The sequence below is a fragment of the Heteronotia binoei genome, chromosome 21 (assembly GCF_032191835.1).
Source record: "Heteronotia binoei isolate CCM8104 ecotype False Entrance Well chromosome 21, APGP_CSIRO_Hbin_v1, whole genome shotgun sequence".
NCBI lineage: Eukaryota > Metazoa > Chordata > Lepidosauria > Squamata > Gekkonidae > Heteronotia > Heteronotia binoei.
Window position 1 is genome coordinate 156422286 of NC_083243.1, and position 25460 is coordinate 156447745.

General features: G+C 41.0%; 1 protein-coding gene across 2 annotated transcripts in view; it reads right to left on the reverse strand.

Annotated features, from left to right (window-relative positions):
• The window catches only part of LSP1 (lymphocyte specific protein 1), a 115131-nt gene extending 90223 nt beyond the window's left edge, over positions 1-24908 (reverse strand). The window contains exon 1 of one of the 2 annotated variants that reach the window (XM_060261203.1): positions 24676-24908. In XM_060261203.1, the coding sequence (XP_060117186.1) occupies positions 24676-24755 (80 nt within the window). In that variant the 5' untranslated portion in view covers positions 24756-24908. The remainder of the gene's footprint in view (positions 1-24675) is intronic. The other variant, XM_060261202.1, reaches the window with a different exon arrangement.
• Positions 24909-25460: the final 552 nt, after the last annotated feature.

Here is a 25460-nt window from a genome sequence, read left to right on the forward strand (position 1 = left end):
GAAGTTAGGTAAAGATGGTTTTACAGCAAAATTTTATAAAGTCCTCGCGGAGGCACTATTACCAAAACTTCAGAAATTGATGAATATTATAAGAATAGATGGGAAAATCCCTAACACATGGAAAGAAGCAGTAATTTCGTTGCTACCAAAAGAAGACAGAGATGCTACGAATGTAAAAAACTATAGACCAATTTCATTACTTAACAATGATTATAAAATATATGCCAGAATTTTAGCAGAACGCCTTAAACAGCATTTGAACAAATTGTTAAAGAAGAGCAAGCAGGATTTCTTCCTAGGAGGCAAATTAGAGATAATATCAGAACAGTTATAGACATTATTGAATATTATGAGAAACATCTTGAAAAAGAAGTAGCATTATTTTTTGCAGACACAGAGAAAGCATTTGACAATGTGCATTGGGACTTTATGTTTGCAGTGATGGAGAAACTGAGATTGGGAGAAGATTTTGGGAGAAGATTTTATAAGAATGGGAGAAGATTTTATAAGAATGGTGAAGGTGATATATACTGAACAACAAGCAAGGCTCTGTGTAAATGCAGATTTGACAGAAAAAATGATAATTAGTAAAGGAACAAGACAAGGTTGCCCTCTATCTCCATTGATATTTATAATGACTTTAGAGGTTTTCCTAGTGCAAATTCAAGAAGATAAAGAGATAGAGGGACTGCAATTGAAAGGTTTTTCTTATAGGGACCCTGTATATAATTGGGTTAAAAGCAGAGGTTTTGATATAGAGTAACTATATCAAGCAAAAGTAACAATGGAGCAATGATTCTTGTTTTATTATATGCTTAATCCTCTCCTTCTCCCAGGGTGGGGTGATTGGGTATTTGTAGTAGTTGTTTATTGTAGTAGATGTTGTTAGTTGGGTTTTGTTCTGTTTTATGTGATTTGTTTTTTTTCTTGTGTATCTTGTGTATTTTTCTTTTCTCTAATAAAACCTTAAAACTTGAAAAAAAAATGAAAGGTTTTTCTTATAAATACAGAGCGTTTGCAGATGATGTAATGTTTATAAATGAAAATCCCACTCATGTAACACCATTGTTGCTCCGTAAGATACAAGAATATGGAGAATTGGCAAGCTATAATATAAATAAAGAAAAATCAAAAATTTTGTGCAAAAATATGTCAAAAAGTAAGCAGGAAGAACTACAGAGGTTAACAGAGTGTGAAGTTACTTCCAAAGTAAAATATTTAGGTGTGGAAGTAACAACAAAAAATCTGGACTTGTACAAAAATAATTATGAGAAGCTTTGGCATAAGATCGATGGAGATTTGATAAAATGGAATACGTTGAATTTGTCTATGCCGGGCAGAATTTCTGCAATCAAGATGAATGTCTTACCGAGAATTATGTTCCTGTTTCAAACAATTCCAATAGTGAAAGATAACAAACAATTTAATAAGTGGCAAAGGAAACTTTCAGAATTTGTATGGACCGGGAAAAAATCAAGAATTAAAATGAAAATCTTGACTGATGTGAAAGAATGGGGAGGATTTCAACTGCCTAATTTAAAGTTGTATCATGATGCCGTATGCCTGGTGTGGATTAAGGAATGGATGACATTACTAAACAGAAAATTACTAGCATTAGAAGGTCATGGAAAAGTTTTTGGTTGGCTGCTTACATGTATTATGGGAAAAATAAGATGGGTATTTTTTTTTAGCATCATTATATAAGAAGCAATCTGCTAAATACTTGGTCAAAATATAAAAGATATGGGGATGAGAGGAAACCGCTTTGGATTGTGCCAACAGAAGTAATAAAATTATATTCAGAAACTAAAGAAGAGAAGTGGTTATCATATAAACAGCTTTAAAAATATATGGAGGAAAGGTGAAATTAAAATCAGCTGAAGAATTACAATATAAATATAATTGGTTTCAATTGCAACAAATTAAGAGTTTGCTTGAACAGGACATTAAGAATGATGGAATAAGACAAGAACAAACAGGAAGAGGTGACAAGAATATGCAGAAGAATTATACAAGAAGGATGTCAATGTCCTTGACAACCATGATGGTGATATCGTTGATCTTGAGTCAGACATCCTGGAGTGTGAAGTCAAATGGGCCTCAGAAAGCATTACTAACAACAAAGTGAGCGGAGATGATGGTATCCCAATTGAGCGATTCAAAATCCTAAAAGATGATGCTGTTAAAGTGATGCACACATTATGTCAACAAATTTGGAAAACACAACAGTGGCCACAGGATTGGAAAAGGCCAGTTTATATTCCAATCCCAAAGAAGGGTAATGCCAAGGAATGTTCAAACTATTGCACCATTGTGCTTATTTCACATGCCAGCAAAGTCATGTTAAAGATCCTACAAGCTATGCTTCAACAGTACGTAGATTGGGAACTACCAGAAGTTCAAGCTGGGTTTCGAAGAGGTAGAGGAACTAGAGATCAAATTGCCAGCATTTGCTGGATTATCAGAAAAACATCTATTTTTGCTTCATTGACTATGCTAAAGCCTTTGATTGAGTGGATCACAATAAACTGTGGCAAGTTCTTAAAGAGATGGGAGTACCAGACCACCTCACATGTCTCCTGAGAAACCTGTATAAGGATCAAGAAGCAACTGTCAGAATGGGATATTGAACAACTGATTGGTTTAGAATAGGAAAAGGAGTTTGACAAGGATGTATATTGTCACCCTGCTTATTTAATTTATATGCAGAGTACATCAAGCGGAATGCTGGCCTGGATGAAGCATAAACCGGAATTAAGATTGCTGGGGAAAAAACATCAACAACCTCAGATATGCAGATGATACCACTCTAATGGCAGAAAGTGAGGAGGACCTAGAGAATCTTGTTGAGGGTGAAAGAGGAGAGCACAAAAGTAGGCTTGAAACTCAACATCAAAAAAACTAAGATCATGGCATCCGGCCCCATCACATCTTGGCAAATAGAAGGGGAAGATGTGAAAGTAGTGACAGATTTCACATTCCTGGGATCCATCTGCAGACGGTGACTGTAGCCATGAAATTAAAAGACATTTGCTCCTTGGGAGGACAGCTATGGCAAAACTGGGCAGTATAATAAAAAGTAGAGACATCATCCTGCCAACAAAAGTCCGTATAGTCAAAGCAATGGTATTCCCGGTAGTAATATATGGCTGTGAGAGTTGGCCCATTAGGAAGGCCAAGCACAGAAGAATAGATGCTTTTGAGCTGTGGTACTGGAGAAGAGTCCCTTGGACTACAAGAAGATCAAATCAGTCAGTCCTAAGGGAAATCAATCCTGACTGTTCCCTGGAAGGTCAGATGCTGAAGCTGAAGCTGAAATACTTTGGCCACCAAATGAGAAGGGAGCACTCCCTGGAGAAGATCCTGATGCTGGGAAAGACAGAAGGCAAAAGAAGAAGGGGACGGCAAAAGATGAGATGGCTGGACATTGTTATTGATGTAACAAACACGAATTTGAGCAGACTTCGGAGGATGGTGGAAGACAGGAGGGGCTTGGTATGGCTTTTTCCACGGGGTCGCAAAGAGTCGGATTCGATTGTGCGACTGAACAACAAATCCCACCTGTCTCCCCAGTGGGGACTCACAAAGAATTACATCATTCTCCTCTCTTCCATTTTATAGTCACAAGAACCCTATGAGGTAGGTTAAGCTGAGAAGGGGAGTGTGACTGGCCCAGCTTCAGTGGCACCAGCAGGAATTTGAACCTGGGTTTCCCAGATCCTAGTCCAGTACTCTTAACCTCCATGCCTATAAAGGATCCTATTTTGTCCCAGAAGTCATGTTTTAGATTTTCACATGTAGGGAATGCTCTTGACATGACAGACCTACCATTGGACTTGTCCATGAAGGTTGCTACCACTGACACAGGTCAGTTCTGCACTGAGGCTGTCTTTGCAAAGCAGTCCATGCTGTTCTGACATGAACAACATATAAAGTTGGACCAAAAGATCTGCACATCAGTAGATGTTGTGCTAATGACATCATCCATCTCTCAGATTTTCCCATCCATACAGAGGGGTAGCATGTTCTAACACTGACTCCTCTATTGCCTGTGTTTACCAGCAATAACACAAATATGCTGCCATGGCTTTTTAAAAAACATGTGAGCCAATCTGCTCTGTTACTTATGGCACCATACCACTGTTTCCTCACCTTCACACTGCTATTAAGCAACCAGTCTGCTAGCCTGACATCCAACTTTTGCAGTTTCCCAAATCTTCACTCCTGCTTCAGCTAACTCTAACTAGAAACTCCAGGCTCTGTCTCTCAAATTTAAACATTTCCATCAGAAACTATACACTGAGAAATGGGGCTAATTAATAATGTTACAAGCAGGGACTCATGAGACTCATGGAGGGGGGCGGGATCCCATCCTCCTTCCTTCCCTATTTGCCCACTGGACCATCCATTTGTGGGCTACCTGCAGTGCCACTGCTGCTCCTACTCCTCCTTTGCCTGGCCACCTGGCTGGCTCACAGAGTGAAGGGATGTCAGCAGCTTCTCCACCCTTGCCCACCCACCTACAGAACAGAGGTGGCAGTGGTGGAGCTGGTGACCTCAGCAGCCAAGGGAGTGAGCAGCAATGACTTCTACTCCTCTTCCCCTGCCTGCCTTCAGCGCTGCTGCCTCAGCAACTAAGGGGGGCAACAGGGGGCATGGTAGCTCCTGCTTGTCTTCCCCTACCTGCAGAGAAGAGTTGGCAGTGGTTGGACTGGCCTTGGCCATGAAGAGGAGCAGTGGTGGTTCCCACTCTTTGTCCCCTGCCTTCCTACCTGCCTTCAGGGAAGAGGCATCTGCAATGCTGGGACAGGCAATAGCAGTGGGTTCTCCAGTGACTCTGGTTGCCTGTTACCCATCCTGCTGACAGTAGGTTGCAAGCCCAGACAGGGGTCATTTTGTGGAAAAATAGGTGGTGGAGCTCATTAGCATAACTCATTAGCATATGCCACCCCCCCACCCCCACCAGCCAAAAGCAACCAAGCACAAGCTGGCCTTGCTCACCTGGGGCTCTCCTTGGCCTCTCCCCTCCAGTCAAAAGGCCAGCAAGCCATCCACTGCCCAGAAACACATAAGAAGTGGAGAAAGGGTGGCACAGACTTCTCCAGGAGTTAATGAGGGCTGCTGGGGGCGTGGCAAAGCTTCTGGTGGCTGGCTGGCTTCCTGCTCTCCTAATCCAGGGATTGTTGTATAGCTGCACCTACTATTCAATGGACAACATAAGTAGGTGGGGAGGAGGGGGGCATCAGAAAGGTTCAGGAGCTGTGCTCCTGTGAGCTCCTGCTGAAGTCAAGGCCTGGTTATGACAAATTAGCTCCTGGGAAAATCAAATGTGAAAGAGAAAGAACATTCTCTGGAGCCACCATTATCAATGATTATGTGATTGATATCAGTTGTACCACAATTGACTAGCATGGAACCCACCAATAGGTTTCTGCAGCCTTCTCTTTGCCAGCTTTGTCTACAATGTATTTCTGATCAAGCTGCTGTTTCAATAGATGCATTCAGGATTCTTTGCCCTTAAGAAGATTTGGAGATCTTTAAAATAAAAATACATCTGGCAATTTATACATATCAGTGAATTCTGGCACACTAGTATGAGACTTTACTTGTATTTTTACTCTCTTCACATCACTCTTTGCTTAGTCATCTCTTCTTCAGATATTTCAGAGGGGTTCTGCCAGAGATGAGTTTTTCCCTCACCTGCATATCATAAACAAATGAATCTTATGGCACATGCAGGGCTGGCCCGATGCCCTGGGGCACCCTAGGCAGACTTGCTGCCTGGCGCCTTCCCCAAAGCGCCCCCCATGGCTCTGCGCCCCTCCCTTCCCCCCCCACGCGGTGTCCCCCCCTGCCCCCCCGGTGCTCTGTTTGCCTGCCTGCTGCTGTTTTTAGCGGCAGCGCTCTGCTCACTCCCTTCCCCTCCCCCTGGGGCTCGCCGGCTAAAAGTAAGCTTAGCCGGTGAGCAGCTTGTGCCTGCGCGTTTTGAGACAAAACGGGCAGGTGCGAGCTGCTCACCGGCTAAGCTTACCTTTAGCCGGCGAGCCCCAGGGGGAGGGAACAAGCGGAGCGGCGGTGGGCAGAAAAGCAGAGCGCCGGGGGGCAGGCAGGATGCCATGCCGGGGGGGTGGCGGCGGCCCAGAGGGGGCTAGCAGTGGCAGGGATGGGGGAGGGAGGCAAGCTAAGCGCTTGCCTGGGGCACCAGAAGGGAGACAAGAGCCCAATTTTCCGCCCCCACCTCTTGGCGCCCTAGGCAACCGCCTACTTTACTTAGTGGGAGGGCTGGCCCTGGGCACATGAAAAGACTAACAGATTTATTGTCACATGAACATTCATGGACTAGGACTGAATAGATGGACGATAAATCTGTTTGTCTTGAAGTTAATACCTGACTGTTCTTTTTGTAGCAACAGACTAACATAGCTACCCATACTCATCATAATCTCTAATATCATGCAACTCTATTTCTTTTACTTTCCTACACGTACAGATTTAAGTATACTAGACAACACAATTGCATACCCCCACATTCTCCCATTCCTCTGTAACTATGCTAGGGGGATCAGTGTATTTATACCATACAATGCAAATGATATTAGTACAAATGCAGGCAGCAAAGTGGACTTGGAAAATGGGCACTGCAACTAGAATCAGCCTGCATTAAAGAGCTTGGGACTGCACATTTTGGTGATCTACCAAGCCTATCATGCATTGTGCAGTCCCACATAACGGAATGTTTACTATGCTTCTAGATCTGGCATAGTTGGCTTACAGCCTGTGTTTGTCTTGCTAGGTAAAGGCAAATAGCTTCAATGTGAATAATTGGATGGAGGGGGGAACAAAGCCTCAATTCACTCACCTAGGCTTCGTGATGAGTAGGCATAAGAGTTAAAGCATGCCTTATATTTCTAAAAACCTGGACCTTAAACTGCCCGAGTGGATGAACATAACCTGCAAGGAACACCCACATATAGAGTTGTCGATCCGCAGTTGAGAGCAAGGAATTCCCTTGTCTGGAGCCCTCCCCTAATTCAGGGTTATCAGAAGCGGCGGGGGGGGGGAGGGTTGAATTTCCTCTGGACAGTCCATTATACCCTATGGAGACTGGTCCCCATAGAGTATAATGGAGAATTTATCCATGGGGTTCAGGGTGCTGTGTTTTGAGGAAGAGGCACCAATTTTCCACATAGCATCTGTTGCCTCTCCTTAACGCCCCCCCCTCTCCAAGTTTAAAAAATATTGGACCAGGGGGTCAAATTCTATGAGCCTCATCCCCCAATATTTCCAATTGAGGAGAGGCATTTTAAAGGAGCTTTGTCCCTTTGCATGTGAAGGCCAGAACCCCCTTCGGAGTTCAATTGTGCTTGCCACAGCCTTGCTCCTAGCTCCACCCCCACAGATATTTTCTGTGTCAGACCTGGCAACTCTGCCCACAGACTCAGCACAGACTCTACTTATTTGTAGAGACCCAAGGCAGATTACAAATTTTACAATACTTTACTAGACACATTGCAAACAATAAGGAAATAAAACAAACATCTGAACAAAACATAATACAAGAAAAACAATCGCCTGCTCCATGTGGAGGCCATCTAGGTTAAATGCTAAATGAAGCTAAACCCTCTCAATCAAGTGCAGAAGTCCTGCAGCTTTGGATTAAAAACTGAGAGAAAGTGAAAGGAAAGGAGACAACAACATAAGGAACAGAGTTGAAAAGAGGTGAAGGCACTGTTGATAAGACAGGAAAGGCTGATGGGAAAGAAGAGAAAGGCTACTGTACTGAATAAGAAACAAAGAAGTCTTATCATGAAAACAACAGGTTTTTTGTTGAGGGACAAAAGGTATCCTCCTCTGCTCTTCCTATAACCTTTTCATTTATCAGAGGCGGACCTCCTGTTCAGAGTAAAAGTGACCAACTTCTTTGGATTAAATTTGCAATTACCAAATTTATTGTCCAGTTATTTTCTTTGTTCCTTAAACACATGACTAAAATCTTCCAAGAAAACATTCTTCTTTGTCCATCACATTTTCATTAACAAACGGTCTTAATTATCCATTACCCAAAACTCATCAACACGGGCAAGTGTATGCAAGGCCATAAACTTTAATATATAACCACCTTACAATTACACTTTAGAATTTTACCTGTTCTTCACCTTCATAATACCTATATACACAGATAAGATATGCTGCTTCTGTCTTCCTATAACTAAGATGACAATGTATAGATTTCAGTGGTCATTGAGAACTTCTTTAAGCAACCAAGAGCAATTCTGAAAGCATGACATCTACAAATGAATTCCAGCTCAGTAACTTCCCACTGGAGTTTTCCTTTGAAACTCTTCCTGAAGTACTGCCAGGGCTTTTTTTGAGCAGAAACGCACAGGAAGTTCTGGCTGATATGGCATCAGGGGGTGTGCCCTAATATGCAAATGAGTTTCTGCTGGTCTTTTTCTACAGAAAAGCCCGGGGTTATATAATGGTGACATCAGGGACTGTGGCCTAATATGCAACTGAGTTCCTGCTGGGCTTTTTCTACAAAAAATGTCCTGAGTACTGCAATATTTAATTCTATTAATTAATTTCCAGAAAGCTGCTAACCAGTTTCTGAATGTTTTGTTTTTTAAAGTCTTATTTGTGTCTATGTGTTCCCTTGCAGAGTGTAAATGGCAGACATTGCTGCCACATTAGAGGATGTTAGATTTACCAGCACTTCCCTGGTGTTTGCCTGAAACATTCAACAATTACTATTAGAATAATGCATGACCTCACCCTCTGAGATTCTGTAGTTGGCTCCACCTCTTGTGGCTGCCATGTTGTGGTTGACTCTGCCTGTTGTGGCTGCCATCTACTGTCAGAATTCCAAAGGTGCCTTCAAGCTCAAAAAAGTAGGAGGCTATTTTCTAGCCACTATTTTCCAAGGATGGGGAATTTAAAGGCTTGATGATGCTGGATCCCAAGATAATATCACTTACTTTGGAATGCAGTTTCCGGATGTTTTCTCTTATTTCTGCCTTCCTGCTCCCTGTCATGAGCCCTGACGAGGAGGAGCTGGAAGGGTTACCAGACCTGGAAGAGTTGCCAGCCAGTTCCTCAGCTGAACAAACAGCAGCTGGCCCATCAATCACTTTCCAGGCACCAGTGTCATCTGTTGACAATCAGTCTCCTCCAAGCTCTCCTCCTCCCATCTCAAGAGTTCAAAGCAGGTTCCGGAAAGAACTTTCAGAGTGAAGACATGAGGCAAGCCGATGCTTCAGATCTCTCAGCCCTGAGTTCTAACAGAGTCACTGCCACCCAGGGAGCAGGCTGATTGAGACTCCCATACAGCTTCCACCCAGGACCTGGTAACCTTGTGGAAACAACGTCTATTCTCTGGCTTGCATCCACATTCCTTCCTGATTCCTGATCCTGACCTGCTTGATTTCCTTGGCACCCTGACCTTTTGGCTTTTGGACATTGACTTCTGGTTCCAGTTTGTGATTCTGCATTGGTGACTTGGCTCCTGCTTGACTTCCTGGACTTTGACCTTGGACTGGCTTTGGACTCCTGCCTGCCTGTACCTTGAGAACATGACACTCCCAATCCATTATTACTCATGTGCAGAACTATTTCCTTAATAATGTACCAGAAACTTTCCTTTGTTATTTAAACATTCTTGAATATCAACCAAAACATTGCTGTTTATGGTTGAGCTTCTCCTCTATTGCATGCCTCCAGTATCAATTACCCTTTTTGTCTGCCAAATTTATTTTCTTCACCTAGCTGTTCCAATAATTCTTCTCTACCCACACCTCCCTATGGCTAAATTAAGTTACGGATGTCAGGAATATTAGTATTTTTGCAAATAAAGTAAGCCACATAATGGTACAAAACTGATCCCACACAGGTGGTTAAAGGAATGGTGAACTACTAAATTAATAGAAAGAGTAATGCATGTTTAGTATATGCCAGGAATCTGGTGATGTTAGTCTAGTGAACTCCATTTATTATAATATTTAAATTCTGACAAAATATATAGGATAAGCTGTCATGAACTGAAGTATGCATACAATGAGGTATATCCAGCCATCCTCCAAGTACCCTTCCTCAAGCTGAAGTGTCTTGTACTCCAATCAAATTCTGAGAAGTCTGTTCAGGTTAGAGGAAGACATCAAACGAGCCACAAAAAAGGTGAGATGTAAGCATTTTAATAAACTATTCAATGGAGTGGTAGGATGACAGTATGATCCACCCTACTGCCATCTTAAACAGTTACACCCTTTTAAGCCCATGGACTTAGCCCAATAAAGTGGTAAAATAAATGAGCATAGAGAGAAGTGCTATTCATCTAACCATGCAATTTTAAGCAGAATTTAAGTCCATCAATCCAGTTTGACAGATACTGCTCCACAGTGGAAAAAGCTGGGCTCCCTCTGCTCTTATAAAGGAAATTTCAAGGAATGGAGTCTTTGTCAGAACTTTCCGGAAAAACTAAACTGAAGACTGATTTCATGCATGGGAGATTCATCCTCTCTTACTCTTCAGCTATCCTGACAGCACCAAATGGTGCTTGAAAAGCAATAAAAGTAATCTAATCAACATTAAATGAGCTTGCCAATAGGTCTTCAGCTGTACAGATGATATGTGAACAAGCCTTATGTGGAAACTTTGATACTCTGCTGTACAAGAACAATATGGATGATAGGTTACTTTTTTTAAAAGTCAGAAACCACTTGCTAGCATATAAAGCACTGCAGCCCCAAACAGTGTTTTCTGGCATGAAGAGTCTCCTTTCCAAGCAGATCAGTGCAGGCTGCGGTGGGTTTGTTAGTAAACAATTAATGATCTGTAGAGATTCAGAACTATCACCACACCAACACTCCTTATTATGTCTACAACACCACAGACTTTCTGAGGAAAATACAATCTTTGAACAATCTTCCAGAGACTACTATTTTAACCACCATGGACATGGAATCTCTATATACCAACATGACACACAAAGATGGATTACAAGAAATAAAGACTTTGATTTCTGACAACACTACAGCTAACTTTGCCACCAAACCATGCCATTTCCCCATAACCACTTCATATTTGGTAACAACTTGTTCCTCCAGATCAATGGTACAGCCATGTGCACCCACATGGCCCCACAGTAAGCTAAAATCTTTATGCTGACTTGGAGCGATGCTTCCTAAACTCCCACTCACTCATACCTCTCTTATATCTGTGTTACATTGATGACATTTTTATTGTCTGGATACATGGTAAAGACACTCTGGATATATTCTATCAAAGCATTCAACAACTTTCACCCTTCCATCAACCTGATAATGAACCAATCTATGCAAGAAATACATTTGCTAGACATTACTGTAAAAATACACAATGGACACGTAGACACCACCTTATACTAGAAACCTACTGACCAGCAAACATATCTACATGCCTTCAGCTACCATCCAAAGCACACCAAACAATCCACTGTATACAGCCAGGCTCTACACTACAGCTTCATCTGCTCCAATCCTATAGACAGAGATTCTCACCTGAAGGATCTACAACAAACCTTTTTGGAACTAAAATATCTACCTGATGAAGTCAGAAAACAGATTAAGAAAGCCAGAATGGCATCCAGAGAAAATCTGTTGCAAGATAGGTCCCAAAGAGACAATAACAAAACACCACTAGCAATCACATACAACTCTCAACTCAAAACAGTTCAACGCATCATCAACAACTTACAATCTCTGCTGGATCATGACACTTCTCCTTCACAGGTACTGGGGAGCAAACTTTTTCTTGCACATAGAAAGCCCCCCAATCTCAAACAGCTCCTCACCCACGATAATGCAACATCTAATCTGAACATGGACACTGGTACCAGAGTCTGTAATAAACCCAGATACCAACTTTGCTGCCACATACATCCAGACAACACAATCACTGAACCCAACAACATCAACTATAACATCTCAGGTTTATTCACTTGCTCATCTTCTAACATTGTATATGCCATTAACAGGGATATTGATGTCTTATCTCACCACATATGCTAAACTCATCTAGTCCTTACATCTCTAGTCTCACCAAGAAGGGCTATACATCCTCTTTATTTTAGTGTATTTCTTATTTGGAATAGCAGATTAGAATAGTGATTGTAATATAATGAATATTAGAATGTGTTGCCATTTAGAATGGTGTATTGGAATGGATTTCTCTGATTTGGTAACAGAGAAGACATAACACTGCACTACAATTCACCCCACCTCAAAGAAATGATGCTGCTAGTTACCTCCATGCTTGAGAGGAGACAGATAGAGCATAACAACAGGATCTCACTTAATTACTCCTAACACTCTACAATTAAGAAGGATACATCAATCCACTGCTGATTTTCCAGGTTGGTCAAGTCTGCAGTGTCTTTCATCTAAACCACGCACTTCAAGCAAATAGCTACTCTAAGAATGAAATCAGAAGAGCAATTAAACCAAGGATTAAACAAACAACTGAAGAAAAACAGTCTCCCACAAAAAGGGTGTTTTTGCCATATATCAAAGGAATCACTGATCAGATGGGAAAACTTATGAAGAATCATAACCTACAAACAGTGTTCAGACCCACCAGAAAAATACATCAGATGTTACAATTTGCAAAAGACAGAAGAGACCCCCTTATTTCTGCAGGAGTATACTGCATACCCTGCAGTTGTGGACAAGTTTACATTGGGACCACACAACGTAGCATCCAGAAAAGAATAAAAGAACATGAAAGACAGTGTAAACTTGGCCAACCTGAAAAATCAGCAGTGGCTGAACATAGCCTAACTCAAACAGGACACAGTATCTTATCCCAATACACTGTAATGCTGGATAACACATCCAATTACCATGTCAGATTACACAGAGAATCCATTGAAATCCAGAAAAAAAATACAATTTCAACAGGAAGGAAGTTTAAAAAAATGAATAGGGCATGGCTTTGTGAAAAACACAAAATTTCCTACATCTCACAACACCACTACAAATAAGATTAGAATTTCTATAGCCAATCCATGTACAAAAGAACCCCCTCAGGTAAGCTCCTCCGTTAGCATGTCACAGCCCAGGAAGCTCCCACAAGATAATGACTCAGCCCTACCCCACCTGCCTGAGTAGATATAAATTACCTGCCTACCAACTTCTTCTCAATTTGACCCAGAGAGAACTCCAGTTTTCTGAGTTACACCTCTGAGGATGCCAGTCACAGTTGCTGGCAAAATGTCAGGTCTCACAATGCCAAGACCACGGCCACACAGCCCAGAAAATCTACAACAACCATCTGGGAATTGTTTTTAAGATTATACTAAATTATTTTTCTGTAATTTAATAATGTTTATGTTGTATTTTATTTATTGTTGTACATCATCTGGAGGCCTGTGAACTCAAGGATTGGGTGATCCAAAGATTTAATTTATAAATATAAATAAATAAATAATGTTGTATGCTAATTTGCTGTCCAACCTCTACCTATATGTAATAAATAAATATGGACTGGTAACTTCTGTTTCAATGTCTCTGAAGAAGTGTGAATGCACCCAAAAACTAATTCCTTGAATGCAACTTTGTTGGTCTTAAAGGTACCACAGGACTCAAACTTTGTTCCATCACATCCTCTGTAATGGAAACTCCATCTTTGTGACACAAACTGTCTTCTCTCACCCCATGCATGAAAATTGGAAACATCGTATTTTCCATGCTGTGCAGAGTGTGATTGGTAAAAGGAAACACACACACATGGTGTTTAGCTGCAGGCCAAAAAAAAAAATGAATTACAAGTTTATGAGCCACAGCAAATTTTATGGACAACAGGGGTGTAGCTGTTGTTTGAGCCTACTTTTTGCAATACTGAAAGAGAACCCAGGATGATTCAGGTTTGCTTCTGAGGGGCCTTTTGTTAAAATCTATGGGATAACACTACAACCTGGAAATAATCTGAGAGGATGCCAAAACCCCTCAGCTAGTCACTCTGGTTTCTGGAGGCAGTGAGCAGATTTAGCTGCTACTTCAATCAGTTCCTGAGGACACCTCTTTAACTTCTCTCGTACAACAAAAGAATGTGCCATTAACTCCTATGGGTAAATAATAGCTGTGCTCAGCAGAACTGTTGGGTCCCCCCCCCCCAGGTTATTTGCCTTGGACTTGAGGCTGTTGGGAAGTTTCCCCATAGCCAGGGCCGGCTCGAGCCCTTCTGGCGCCCAAGGCAGCACAGCTCTGACCCTGAGTTCCTGGGCATGCTGCTTACTCGTAAGTAGACCCATGGCGGTCGCCTACTTGCGAGTGGACCCGCCACTGCAGCCTACGTCTGAGTAGACCCACAGCCGCACCTACTCAAGAGTAGACCCATGACTCAGCGAGGAAGAGGCAGGACAGGCAAGTGAAGGATGGGGAGGAGGTAGAATGGGTGGGAGGACAAAGGGAATCGGTAAGGAGGAGGTGGAGCAGGCAAGCAGAGGATGAGAAGGGACAGGGAGGAGGTGGGGCAGGTGGGAGGATGAAGAGAATCAGCGGGAAGGAGGCAGGGCGAGCAAGTGGAGGATGAGAAGGGATGGGTGAGAGGACAAAGGGAATCGGCAGGGAGGAGGCAGGGTGATCGAGTGAAGGATGAGAAGAGGCAAGCAAGGAGGAAGGGAACAGGCAGATGGGTGGAGGAAAAGGCAAACTAGCGTTTTGTCTATGGCATAGGGAAAGCCAAATTCGGCACCCCCACCCTGCTAGCACCCTAGGCAACCACCTAGTTTGCCTAATGGAAGGGCCAGCCTATCATAGTATTGCTGTGCATTCATCAGAGGCAGTCCAAAGGTATCCAGTCCTCCATTAAGCCTACAGAAGTACCTAATGCTTTTGCCTTTGTCCACGGGAATGCAACTATTAAGGGTTATTTTTTTTAAAAAAAAATCAACAGTCCCAAAGGACCTTCCCATACCCCAAATACACATGCATGTTATACCTTATATGTTACATGCTGAGTTTTCACATCTTCCCTTAATGTTGAAAGAGGATTTGATATTTTCCAAAAGTTGTCCCTTGGAACTTTCACAGAAAATTCATCTGTTCATTGCTATTATGATTTCTATATGGTATCAGGTTGTTCCTTTCTCTCAGTCTTCTGATGAATATTATTTGTGTGGTAATGAATGAGGAGAACTATAACACTCTCCTTATCTCTGCTCACACCATTTTGAGAATCTGCCTATTTGCCTGTTATGCCATTTATGAGCAATCTAAGGCTTGAATTAAAGCTGCTGTCTAGATGTGGTGCTCAGTGCTGAACATGCCCATCCACCCCACCACTGCCACTGCTAGCTCATGAATATGTGCTGAACACTGGTGTATTTTCTGTGCCCTTATACTGGTACCTTACATTCAAAAACAATGATACTGTGAACTCAGTTCCTCGTAGTTGGCCATTATGGTAAGCAGAAGATGGAAGAGTTTCCCCTTCGCTTTTAGTAGCCTGAGGTCTGAGCAGCCTTTTCCTATGTGGGAAGAGAGGTCAGGTAGGGGAGTATTTGTTTATCACTCTGCCCCCTACTTTTCACTGCATCTAATCTCTAGAGAGTCTCCAGCAGTCCAACCTCTTGTGAGAAAAGACTACTATAACTACTGAAGCCAAGGATTAAGATGCTCAGACAACTGCCTTGCACATCTGGTGTGTATTAAAATGGATACACTGGCAAAGAAAATATACCCCAATCTTAGGCAAGAAAGGGGGTTAACCCCTTCATTTCAGAATCAGGAACATCATGCAACAATTGACTCCTTGCAGTGAAGGTATTAGAATGAGAATGGAGAAGCCAGAGTTCAGAGCTGTACTGCTGGTTTGTCAGTCAAAATCTACAGTTGAAAACAGTAGTGAACAAAAGGGATTTTTCATGGATATGAGCATGTGCATGTAGTTCAAAACTGCATTAATTTCACTAAAAGTATATATAACTTTACTTTCAGCTGCTGTGCAGTTTGTGTGAAATTTATGGTGAGTTTTTATGGATTGTATTTGCTGCTTTACTGATTGTGATAAGCCACCATGGATTCCCTGTTGGGAGAAAAGTAGCATATAATGAATAATCCTAAACTCTCAGTGATCAAAATTCATGAAGGGCTATTTCCTAAGTTACTAAAAGATGGCTCCTTTTGTTTCCACCAGTTGATTTTCTGGGATATATGGGAGTGGATCCAGCACAAACTTTCCATTTTATGCTAGAGTCCTTGAGCAAGTAGAAATGCAAGAAAAAGACTGTGGTAGCCACTTGCACTAAGTCAGACTCTCCACTTGTGTTTCCTGGCGCAAGATCTTGCGCAACCAATCAATTACAGGGAGGACAAAGCTAGGCATTGCATAAGGACAAGTGGAACTGCACTTAGTCCATTTATGTTTCCTCTTGCACATTGTTGGATCCAAACCTTATCATGTTTGTCCCAGAAAAGATGCAGATGACCCATAACTGAGATGCTAGAATTTGAGGGTTTTTTGCTATAAAATGTGAAGGTCCTGAGTCAGGCATATTATCTGATACCAAGTGGCAGGACCTGACTATTTTATGCTGCCTTGTTTTGTCTCTGGGGTTCTGGTGTTTTATTTAATAGGATTTTTACAAAGAGTCTTTCTGTTTGATGTGTGAAACATCCCTAAGGCCAAAATCACATACACTTTGTAAAGTACAGGAATGTTAAAATGTAACTGTAAATCAATCTATTTGTAGGGCCATCAGTTGGTTCAGAAACCTGATTCAAGCTGATTTAAAACTGCATTTCTCTTTTTTCATATGTGCATACCAACAGCAGGAGAATATTTGAAAAAGCTTTAATTTATCTGAGAGCTCGCTGTCAAGAGACTTGGCTTCAAAACTTTACTCAGTCAGGGGGCAAAGGATGGTCCCTTGTTCAGTGAAATGACATCTACTTTGCATGCAAAAAAAATCCCTGGTTCAGTTTTTGAGCTCTCCAGTTAAAAAGATCATGAGCAGCATGTAATCATGGAAAACTGCCACTGACAGAAGTCAAGATCTTGATTGACGATGGTTTGCTTCCTATGTTCATATCTATTCAGATTTTGAAACTCCACCCATACTATTAAACAGCAGCGTGACAATCAGGAGCAGTAAGAGTCATTTTAAGTACTGTAAGAGCTAAAATCTTGACAAATATGAGCACATACACAAAATATGCACCAGGCCAAAATAGCAAAAAAATGACAATGCATGATGACTTCACCGGGTTAAGAATGGCCACGTGAATCAGACACTTTCTATAGCTTCATGTAAGTTATATGTGAATATTAAGAATACATATTGTTTAGACTACAATTTCCTGGGAAAGAAAGGTACTTGTTCTATGAATCTATGTTTATTTTTAATTTCACAAAATTAAACAGCTGCTATCATACGTCAATGTGCTGCCATCAGGATATTAACATTATAGACAACCTCCCCCCCCCCCCCCCTTGTGCAATGTTAATGTCAGTTCTACACAAAACTCTGCATGCCTTCCAGAGTGGTGTTAGAGCAGGAGAGCCACTATGATCCTGTCTCAGTAGAGTAGATTGGATCACAGGACCTTCATAATCTATAATAAGGATTCTCTCCAGGAAATTAAAACTGACAAGGCAGACTCCATTTCTGCAACTTTATGACAAAGTAGAAAATTACAAAGTAGAGCCTGCCTCCTTGAGGGCAAATAAGCAAATGCATCTGATTTTGGACTGCTTTCCACTATTTCCGGACCAGAAATACAGTCTCTTAAAGATTCTGATTTCTTTGATACAGAACTCAGCTAAACAATCCTACCAATAACCATTTGATATCTTTGGAAACGGGAAAATGCAGCTGGAACAAGAGCTAGACTTTTAGATCATTACTATATTATTATTTTTAAAAAATGGTTCCTGTCTGTGCCAAACTTCATCAAAGCAGTGCTGATCTTTCCACCATAGCGTTTTTAATGTAACCCCAGTGTAATGGTAACAATCTATTATTAATGATGCTATTACCAAACTAATACAGTTACTAAAAGAAAAGATGCATTGGAAAACAGATGAACAGGGTGAATATGTTAAGTTTATTCTACCAGTCCATCAGAACATTAGTCCATCAATCTCAGTACTGTCAACTAAGACTAACAACAGCTCTTTAGAGTTTTAGGCAAAGAAAGATCTTTCCCAGCACCAAGTACCTGAAGTACTTTTAACTGGAGATGCTGTAGACTGGACTTGAAACTTTTGGCAATGGCATGCAAAGGATGTGCAAAATGTTATACTTTAGATTCAAAATGTAAAACCTACTCTCTGCACATGTTGCCTCGAAACTTACTATTTGCCAGGAGATGAAGTTAAGATCTAAATATAGAGAGGAAAGCACTTCCATTTATTGATTGATTGACTGACTGATTGATTGATTGATCAGTACTCCACTTTAGTTCCCAGTAAGGGATCCAAGGTGACTTGAAACACTGTTTTCCTCTTCTGCATTTTATCCTCACAGTAACAAGCTGGTGTGCGACTCTGTGGTATGGGGGTTGGAGTGTGTTGGACTAGGAACTGGGAGGCCCAGTTTCAAGTCCCTACTTCGGGTTGCCTTGGGCCAGTCACAACAGTGCTTTTGTGAGGGTGAAATGAAAGAGATGAGAGCAATGTAAGCTGCTTTGGGTCCCCATTTGGAAGAAAGGTAGGGTATAAATGAAGTAGGCAATTGGTGAGGTAGGCTAGGCTGAGTGAGAGCACACAGTGTTGTTCTACAGCCTATGTAATAGAACTTTTTGATGGTTCTGACAAATGTACAGCAGGCTCATTCAGGAGTATGGCCATCCAGTGGTGGAAGTAGTTGAAAACTGTTAACAAAACATCCAAAGCCACTGTTTAGTTGATTTCCTTTCGACATATAGAATGTGTCTCATTGGAGTGGACATTCATCCATCTGCTTCAATAAAGGCAGACAAGGAATGCTTACTGCTTATCCTGCTTCCTGCTGAATTAAAGGTGGGAAGGAACCATCAGACACAAATCTCTCCATATTCCTTCAAAAGTGTTTCAGAAGCTCCATATTAACCAATGTGCACTTTTCTGAGGCACTTGCAGTTACTCTGAGCAGGATACAGTTTCTGTTAAGTTGAATGTCCATGCTAATTTTCATATATTCTTCTGGCCCATATGTTCAGAGCAAGTTGTCTTGACTGGATTTATTTTGAATGGTTGGCTATTTACACTTGTTCTGTTATGTTGCATGTGTACTCCCATGTTTCAAGCATACTTCTTTTATTTTGTTTCCTCTCTCCAGTAATGTAGAACAAACCACATGCATTTAGAAAGCTGGTGTATCCTGGGTCTCCCAGACTTTCAGAATGTCTTGGCATAATCTACATGTCTGTTATCCTCTCATATCAGGTGTATGTCTCCCCACAACTTATTCCTGGTAGTGAATGATCCTGACAATGTCTTGCAAAGCACATTTGGTTCCTTTTCTGAAGTCGTGAAGGGTAACTATTGTTGCTCAACGGAATTGTTCTCATATCCCTCAAACTGACAACGGATGTTTTTCTTGAACAAATACTTGTGCATAGGTTGACATCAATCAGATATCCATCAAAGATGTTGCTTAAAGTGATGTTGTGAATTTTGCATGTTTCAAAGGTGAACATAATGTGTTTGAAAGCCATAATCACCAGGGAGTCAAACCACCCATCTCTTTGCCTGTGTATTTAAATTGCTGTTGAACAGATTTACAGTTGTGCTATCACTGTAGTGATGAAGTTTCATTTCTTTGGGCTGTGGGGGAGTTTGTATACATACAGTAGGAGATATGGTTCTACCCAAGGTCATGGATAATTGCATAAGGTAAGACATAGTGCAATCCTAAATAGTGTTATGCTCTTCTAAACCTCTTGACTTCTACTAATTTAGAAGAATGTAATGCTTTCTTGGATTGCTCTGTAAATTACATGAAAGAAAACCACTTCCCATCAGGCTGTATGAAAATGCACGTGCACAAAATAAAGTTGGTGAATACATTAAAAGTAATCCTATGAACAGACTTAAACTGCACACAAAAAGCCAAAATGATTGAGGAAAAAAAATAATTTCCCTGTTCACAACCAGCAAACAGAAATGAGCAAAACTGGGGGGTATTCAAACTTCCCTTATTCCCTGTAGTTTTGTGCCCCTCATGAGTTTCACAAGAGAAATTTTCAAGGTACAGAAAACAGTAAAATCCTAAATACAGTTAAGGTCTTCTAAGCCTGTAGAGGCCAATGGGTCAAGAAGGTTATTAGGATTGCATTGCCAGTGAATCAAGAGGCAGATATCCAGAATTCACATTCTCATTGCTTGTTATTATCACAGAATCAAGTTCAGTATACTGATATATTGCAATTCCAGGAAACACACCAACCTGCATACAACAAAATTTAACTAGGAAAGTACATATAGAGGTACATACTCAAAGATATATCAAACTGACCAAATCTTTTAATGAATGTAATTGAATAAATTTCACAAAAAATTACTTTACAAGAGTTGCAACTTTCAGTTGTTTGGTACTTCCAAGATCACCATCATTGTGATTTTCATCCTAGACATAACTAGAATGAAAGAACATTTAAAAGGTCCAAATATTTCAGAGATCTAAACCAAACAAAGGGTCGTCAGTCATTTCCCCCCTTTTGTAGACTTGTTTTTTAAATTAACTGATAGTTTCCTTGTAACCTTTCCTCAGAAATTATATCTAGAGTCAAGACATATTCCAGCTCTTTCTTCTATCCACTCAAGCAGAATATGTTGCTTTTTTGCAAGTATTTTTATACAACAGTTCACACTTGAGTTAAACATAGAGCAGAAACTCTTCTGCTCCATCCCCTGGAATGCAGTTCCAAGGAGTCCAGGGATACCTCACTAGATATCAACTTCCCCAGACAATCTCCTTCCAGCTCTGGATATTCTTAGCAACTGCTGTAATCTTACTTAGGTCTCTCCAAGTCTCCTCTAAGGGATCTAGAGAATTCAGGACAGCTGAAGATGAACGTGGCATAGGATGGGATGGGACCTTGCTGGCACAGCAAAGCCAGTCTTAATCAATGACCATACATGGGCAGCCCTGGAGCTTTGTGGCGCATTGGAAACAAGAACCCAGAATGGGAAGCCAACCTTGAAGGTTGTGCAAGGATAGTTGATTGTGTTTGTAAGGAGCTATTTTCTGGTTGAATACCTCATATGTTAACAACAAATGGAGCGTTATCCTTCCTGAAAAAATATTTCCCTGTACATATGGCCCATTATTCATGCACATATTGCAGATTTTTAGAGCAGTAAGCCTTTAATCTTGACTTTTGGATTCTGTGCCTGCCTTAAACACACAGTGTGTTTATTCAGCATCTACAGTAAAACACATTTATAAATCAGGGTGGAACTTCACTTGAGATGTGTCGGGGTTAGTTTCTAAAGTTTGTTTTAAATTACGCAATTGCCCTATTGCTGCTGTGCAGTAGTGTCCAGCAAGCACATTCCATTTAAATCCTTGTGGTTCAGGTTTTGCACATACATTTTAGCATTAGTTCATTGAATGAAAGGGAACAGAAAGGAACACAGGCAAAGGGGGAAAACTTGATGTTGAAACTGATCAGACTTTTATTTGAAACTGATAAGCAGCTGAAAAGCCCCGTTTTCCATATGGTTGAGCACTAGGGGAGTCTCTGATGTTATTGGCCACTGTGAAAAAATGGGAGTCACACAATCTCATAATACAGGATAACATGTTGAGCGTACAGAATGCATGGTAGAACTCACTGACACTAACATCATTGGCAACTGTATGTGCATGCATGTGCCTGAACCTGTGCAAATTTGGCTGCAACTCCACCACACTTTGCAGAGCTTTTTTTTGTAGCAGGAACTCCTTTGCATATTAGGCTAGCTCCCCCCCCCCTCCCGCCTCGATGTAGCCAATCCTCCAAGAGCTACAGGGCCTACTGATCATAACAGGCTAAAATGAGGCACTTACCCTAACAAAACTGTATAAAATAGCAGAAAAGTTAGAAAGGGAAGGGGACCAACACCTACCAACTTCATTAATTTTGGGGGAAATATAGTCTCGAGATCTGACCTCAAGAAAGAAAAGTCTAGGATCATGTAATGCCAATTTCAACCAAAAAATTCCATGCTTGAGTTTTTAAAATGTGTTACTGATGAAAAATTAACTGTCTTTGTATTATGAGAATGATTGACTGTGGGCCTGTGTCGCATACCCTGCAAGGCTCTTTTCTCAGAGTCAGCATTGAACATATCTATGTTCCGTAAGGATACTTGTGTCCAATCCCCTGCACTGGTTTTCAAAATGTCGTTTGGTGAACATGTGCATTTAACACTGGAAGCAATATAAGTTAAAATAACATCCTTTAAAGCAGTTGATCTTGGGGGAGTGGTACAGCATGAAATGTTGTATCAATATTGTGACATCTGTAGTGTAGAATTACAAAACACATAAAGACACTGACATTTTCATAATTTTGTTCTTGCAGCATTTAAAAACACATAGCCACTTTTTTTCTTGAGGTTGTTCTCAACATAACATTGATCCATTTTGCATGTCTTCACCACTATTTGTTCAAACAATAAATGCCTTTAGAATGCTAGTAAAAGTATGTTTTCTACTATTTTGATGCATATTTATAGAGCATGCTTACAATTCTGTCTCACTTCAAATGAATCAAGTCAGTAAAGTCTAATTTTATCTAAAATATGCAGAGGGATTTAAGCAACATTTTATTATTTTAATTGTTATTTTATTGTTTTAAATTGTAATCTTAAAATTGTTTTAAATTGTTAGCCGCCCTGAGTCCGCTTGCAGAGAGGGCAAGATAAAAATCTAAACAAATACATAAATATTGGGAGATGACCACCTGTTAATTACTGGTTTAAAAAGTTTGATTTTGGTGAATTATAGTTCGTGTCTGCCATAAAGAGCTCAAGCTATCAGTACGGCAAGGGCATACCAAAGTCAAGGTTGCTGGAAAATGCCAGCTGGTGTCAAGAATTACACAAATGGGTTTCAGTTTGCATACAATGATTTTAAGTCTTTAACTCTTGTTTAGCACTCCTTGGCTTGGAGGACTGGAGAAATAATATTTTCAGCACAGACTCAAATCCACTTGCTGAGATTCCTGTGTAGTATGGATCAAATCAAACAAATGCATTTTCAAAGTTCCTAAGGTGCTACTCAATTAATTCATTCCTTATTTATAGGAGGAAAAACAGCCTAATTCTTAATTTGAGGCCAACTAAACTTGGAAAATCATATTTATTTTGGCTTTAATAAAAGCCACAGCCAAGCTGCTGCCACCCCCCCCCCCCTCCCAGCAGACAACATCAGGTTCTGCATAGAAATATCTGTTCTACTGAAGTAATGAAACCACGAATTGCCATGAAACATTTGGGAAAGAAGATGCATGGCCACGTTACTTGGCCCTCGTTGAAACACGGCTGTGAGCATCATGGCCATACTTCTTCCCATGACTATATTGTTGAAATACATGTGGCAGCTCTGGCTGTTGAAACTCAGCTCTGCCACAGTGGTGTAGAAAGTGGGGGCCTAAATGAAGGAGGAAAAGGATATGTGGGCAATCACTGTGCAACTTTCCTGAAATCAACCACTTCCTTCTCTTCTAGTCCATCTCTCTAAGCTGTTGTCTCCCGAACAGGCTGATTTCTGATATAAGAACTCAATGCTATTAGGGAGAAGGTAATATGCAGAAACTAGGGTTGTCAACCTCCAGAGGTGACTGGATATATCCTGGAATTACAACCAGTGTTCCCTCTAAACTGAGTTAGCATTCACTAGCTCATAGATTTTTAGCCTCCAGCTCACACATTTTTGTCTTAGCTCAGGAAGCATAATAATTTATGCAGTAGCTCACAACTTTAATACCAGTAGCTCACAAAGTAAATTTTTGCACACAAGATTCTGCAGCTTAGAGGGGACATTGATTACAACTAATCTTTATGCAACAGAGATCAGTTGATCTGGAGAAAATGGTCACTTTGGAAAGTGGGCTCTATGGCATTATACCCCACTGAAGTTCCTCCCCTCCCAAAACACTGCCCTCCTCAGGCTCCACCCCCAAAATCTCCAGGTATTTTCCAAACTGGAGTTGGCAACCCTAGCAGAAAGAGGGAAGAATTCTGCATTCCACTTCATGTTTGATTTGCTCCCTATACTGGACTCCAGCTGCGCCTTACTTTCCAACACACATATCTGCTATCATCATAGTATGTATGTTGTGCTATGGAACGTTCAAGGCATTTCATATATTATTTTAATAATCCTTGTAACTCCACCACAATATATCTCTGTTATCTTAATGTAAGTAGTAAGGGGGTACTAACAGATGGTGACTTGTCTAAGACTATTCCATGAATTCAAGATTGAAGGAAGGTTTGAATGGGTTCCCATCTCAGACTTTTACCTACTATACTAAAAGTAAGTTTAACATCATTGGCAATGGCTGAATACCACATCTGTGAGAGAGTCTACAAATGGTCCCGTGGGATTACAAGAACAGCTTCCAGATGTCTCTTTCTATCCAGTCCTATTTTTTATTTCCCCCCTTTAAACTGGAAAGCTGGTTTTGGAGCATCAGACACCAAAATGTATAATCAAGCTGAACCACTCACCTTTGTATCTCCTCTGGGGCACCTTCCTCTACCCCAGTGTCACTCTCAAGATCTCTCAGACATTCCTCTGAATCAGCCATTTTCTTTGCTTGGTAAGAAAGTGGTCCAGTCAATTGAATTTGCAATTGCAAACTGTTTTGTAAGAACAGTAAGTGTGCTCTCTCCCCACTCTTCCTGTATTGACTCTAAGGCAAGCAGCACCGGAAACCATGTGGGGCTGAGGGTGTGGGTTTGTTTTTTAGTCAAAAAGACATGGATGCACGCACACACACAAATCTTCAAAGTAAAACTAACCTGCCCCTCCCCCACCCAAATCAGGAAGTAGCAGTGCAGGCCACAAGGGATGCAATGAATAAAAGCAGCTCACAGAGACTCTTTGTCCCAAGTCAAGCTGTATCTCACCAATGTTGCATCAATAGCCTCAGATCTCACATGTATAGTTACCTCACTTTTTGGTTTCTAGACTTATCTATATTTTGTCTATGTCAGGAGCCTTAAGGCAAATAACAGGGCTTGAAGGCTGGGCAGTTGCAACACAGCTTAAGCAAGTATGTACAAGCAAGATAACTGAAAAGATGGAAAGAAGTGCAAAGTTCATAGCCACACAAAAAGGACTCTAGAAATAAAAACAAGGACTCAATGGCACTTTATACAGTAACAATATCTATTCTAAGGACAAAGTTGGAGTCCTGTGGCACCTTTAAGACCAACAAGGTTTTATTCTTCTATAAGCTTTTGTGTATCTGCACACTTTGTCAAACACTCTAGTATAAGCTTTTGTGAGA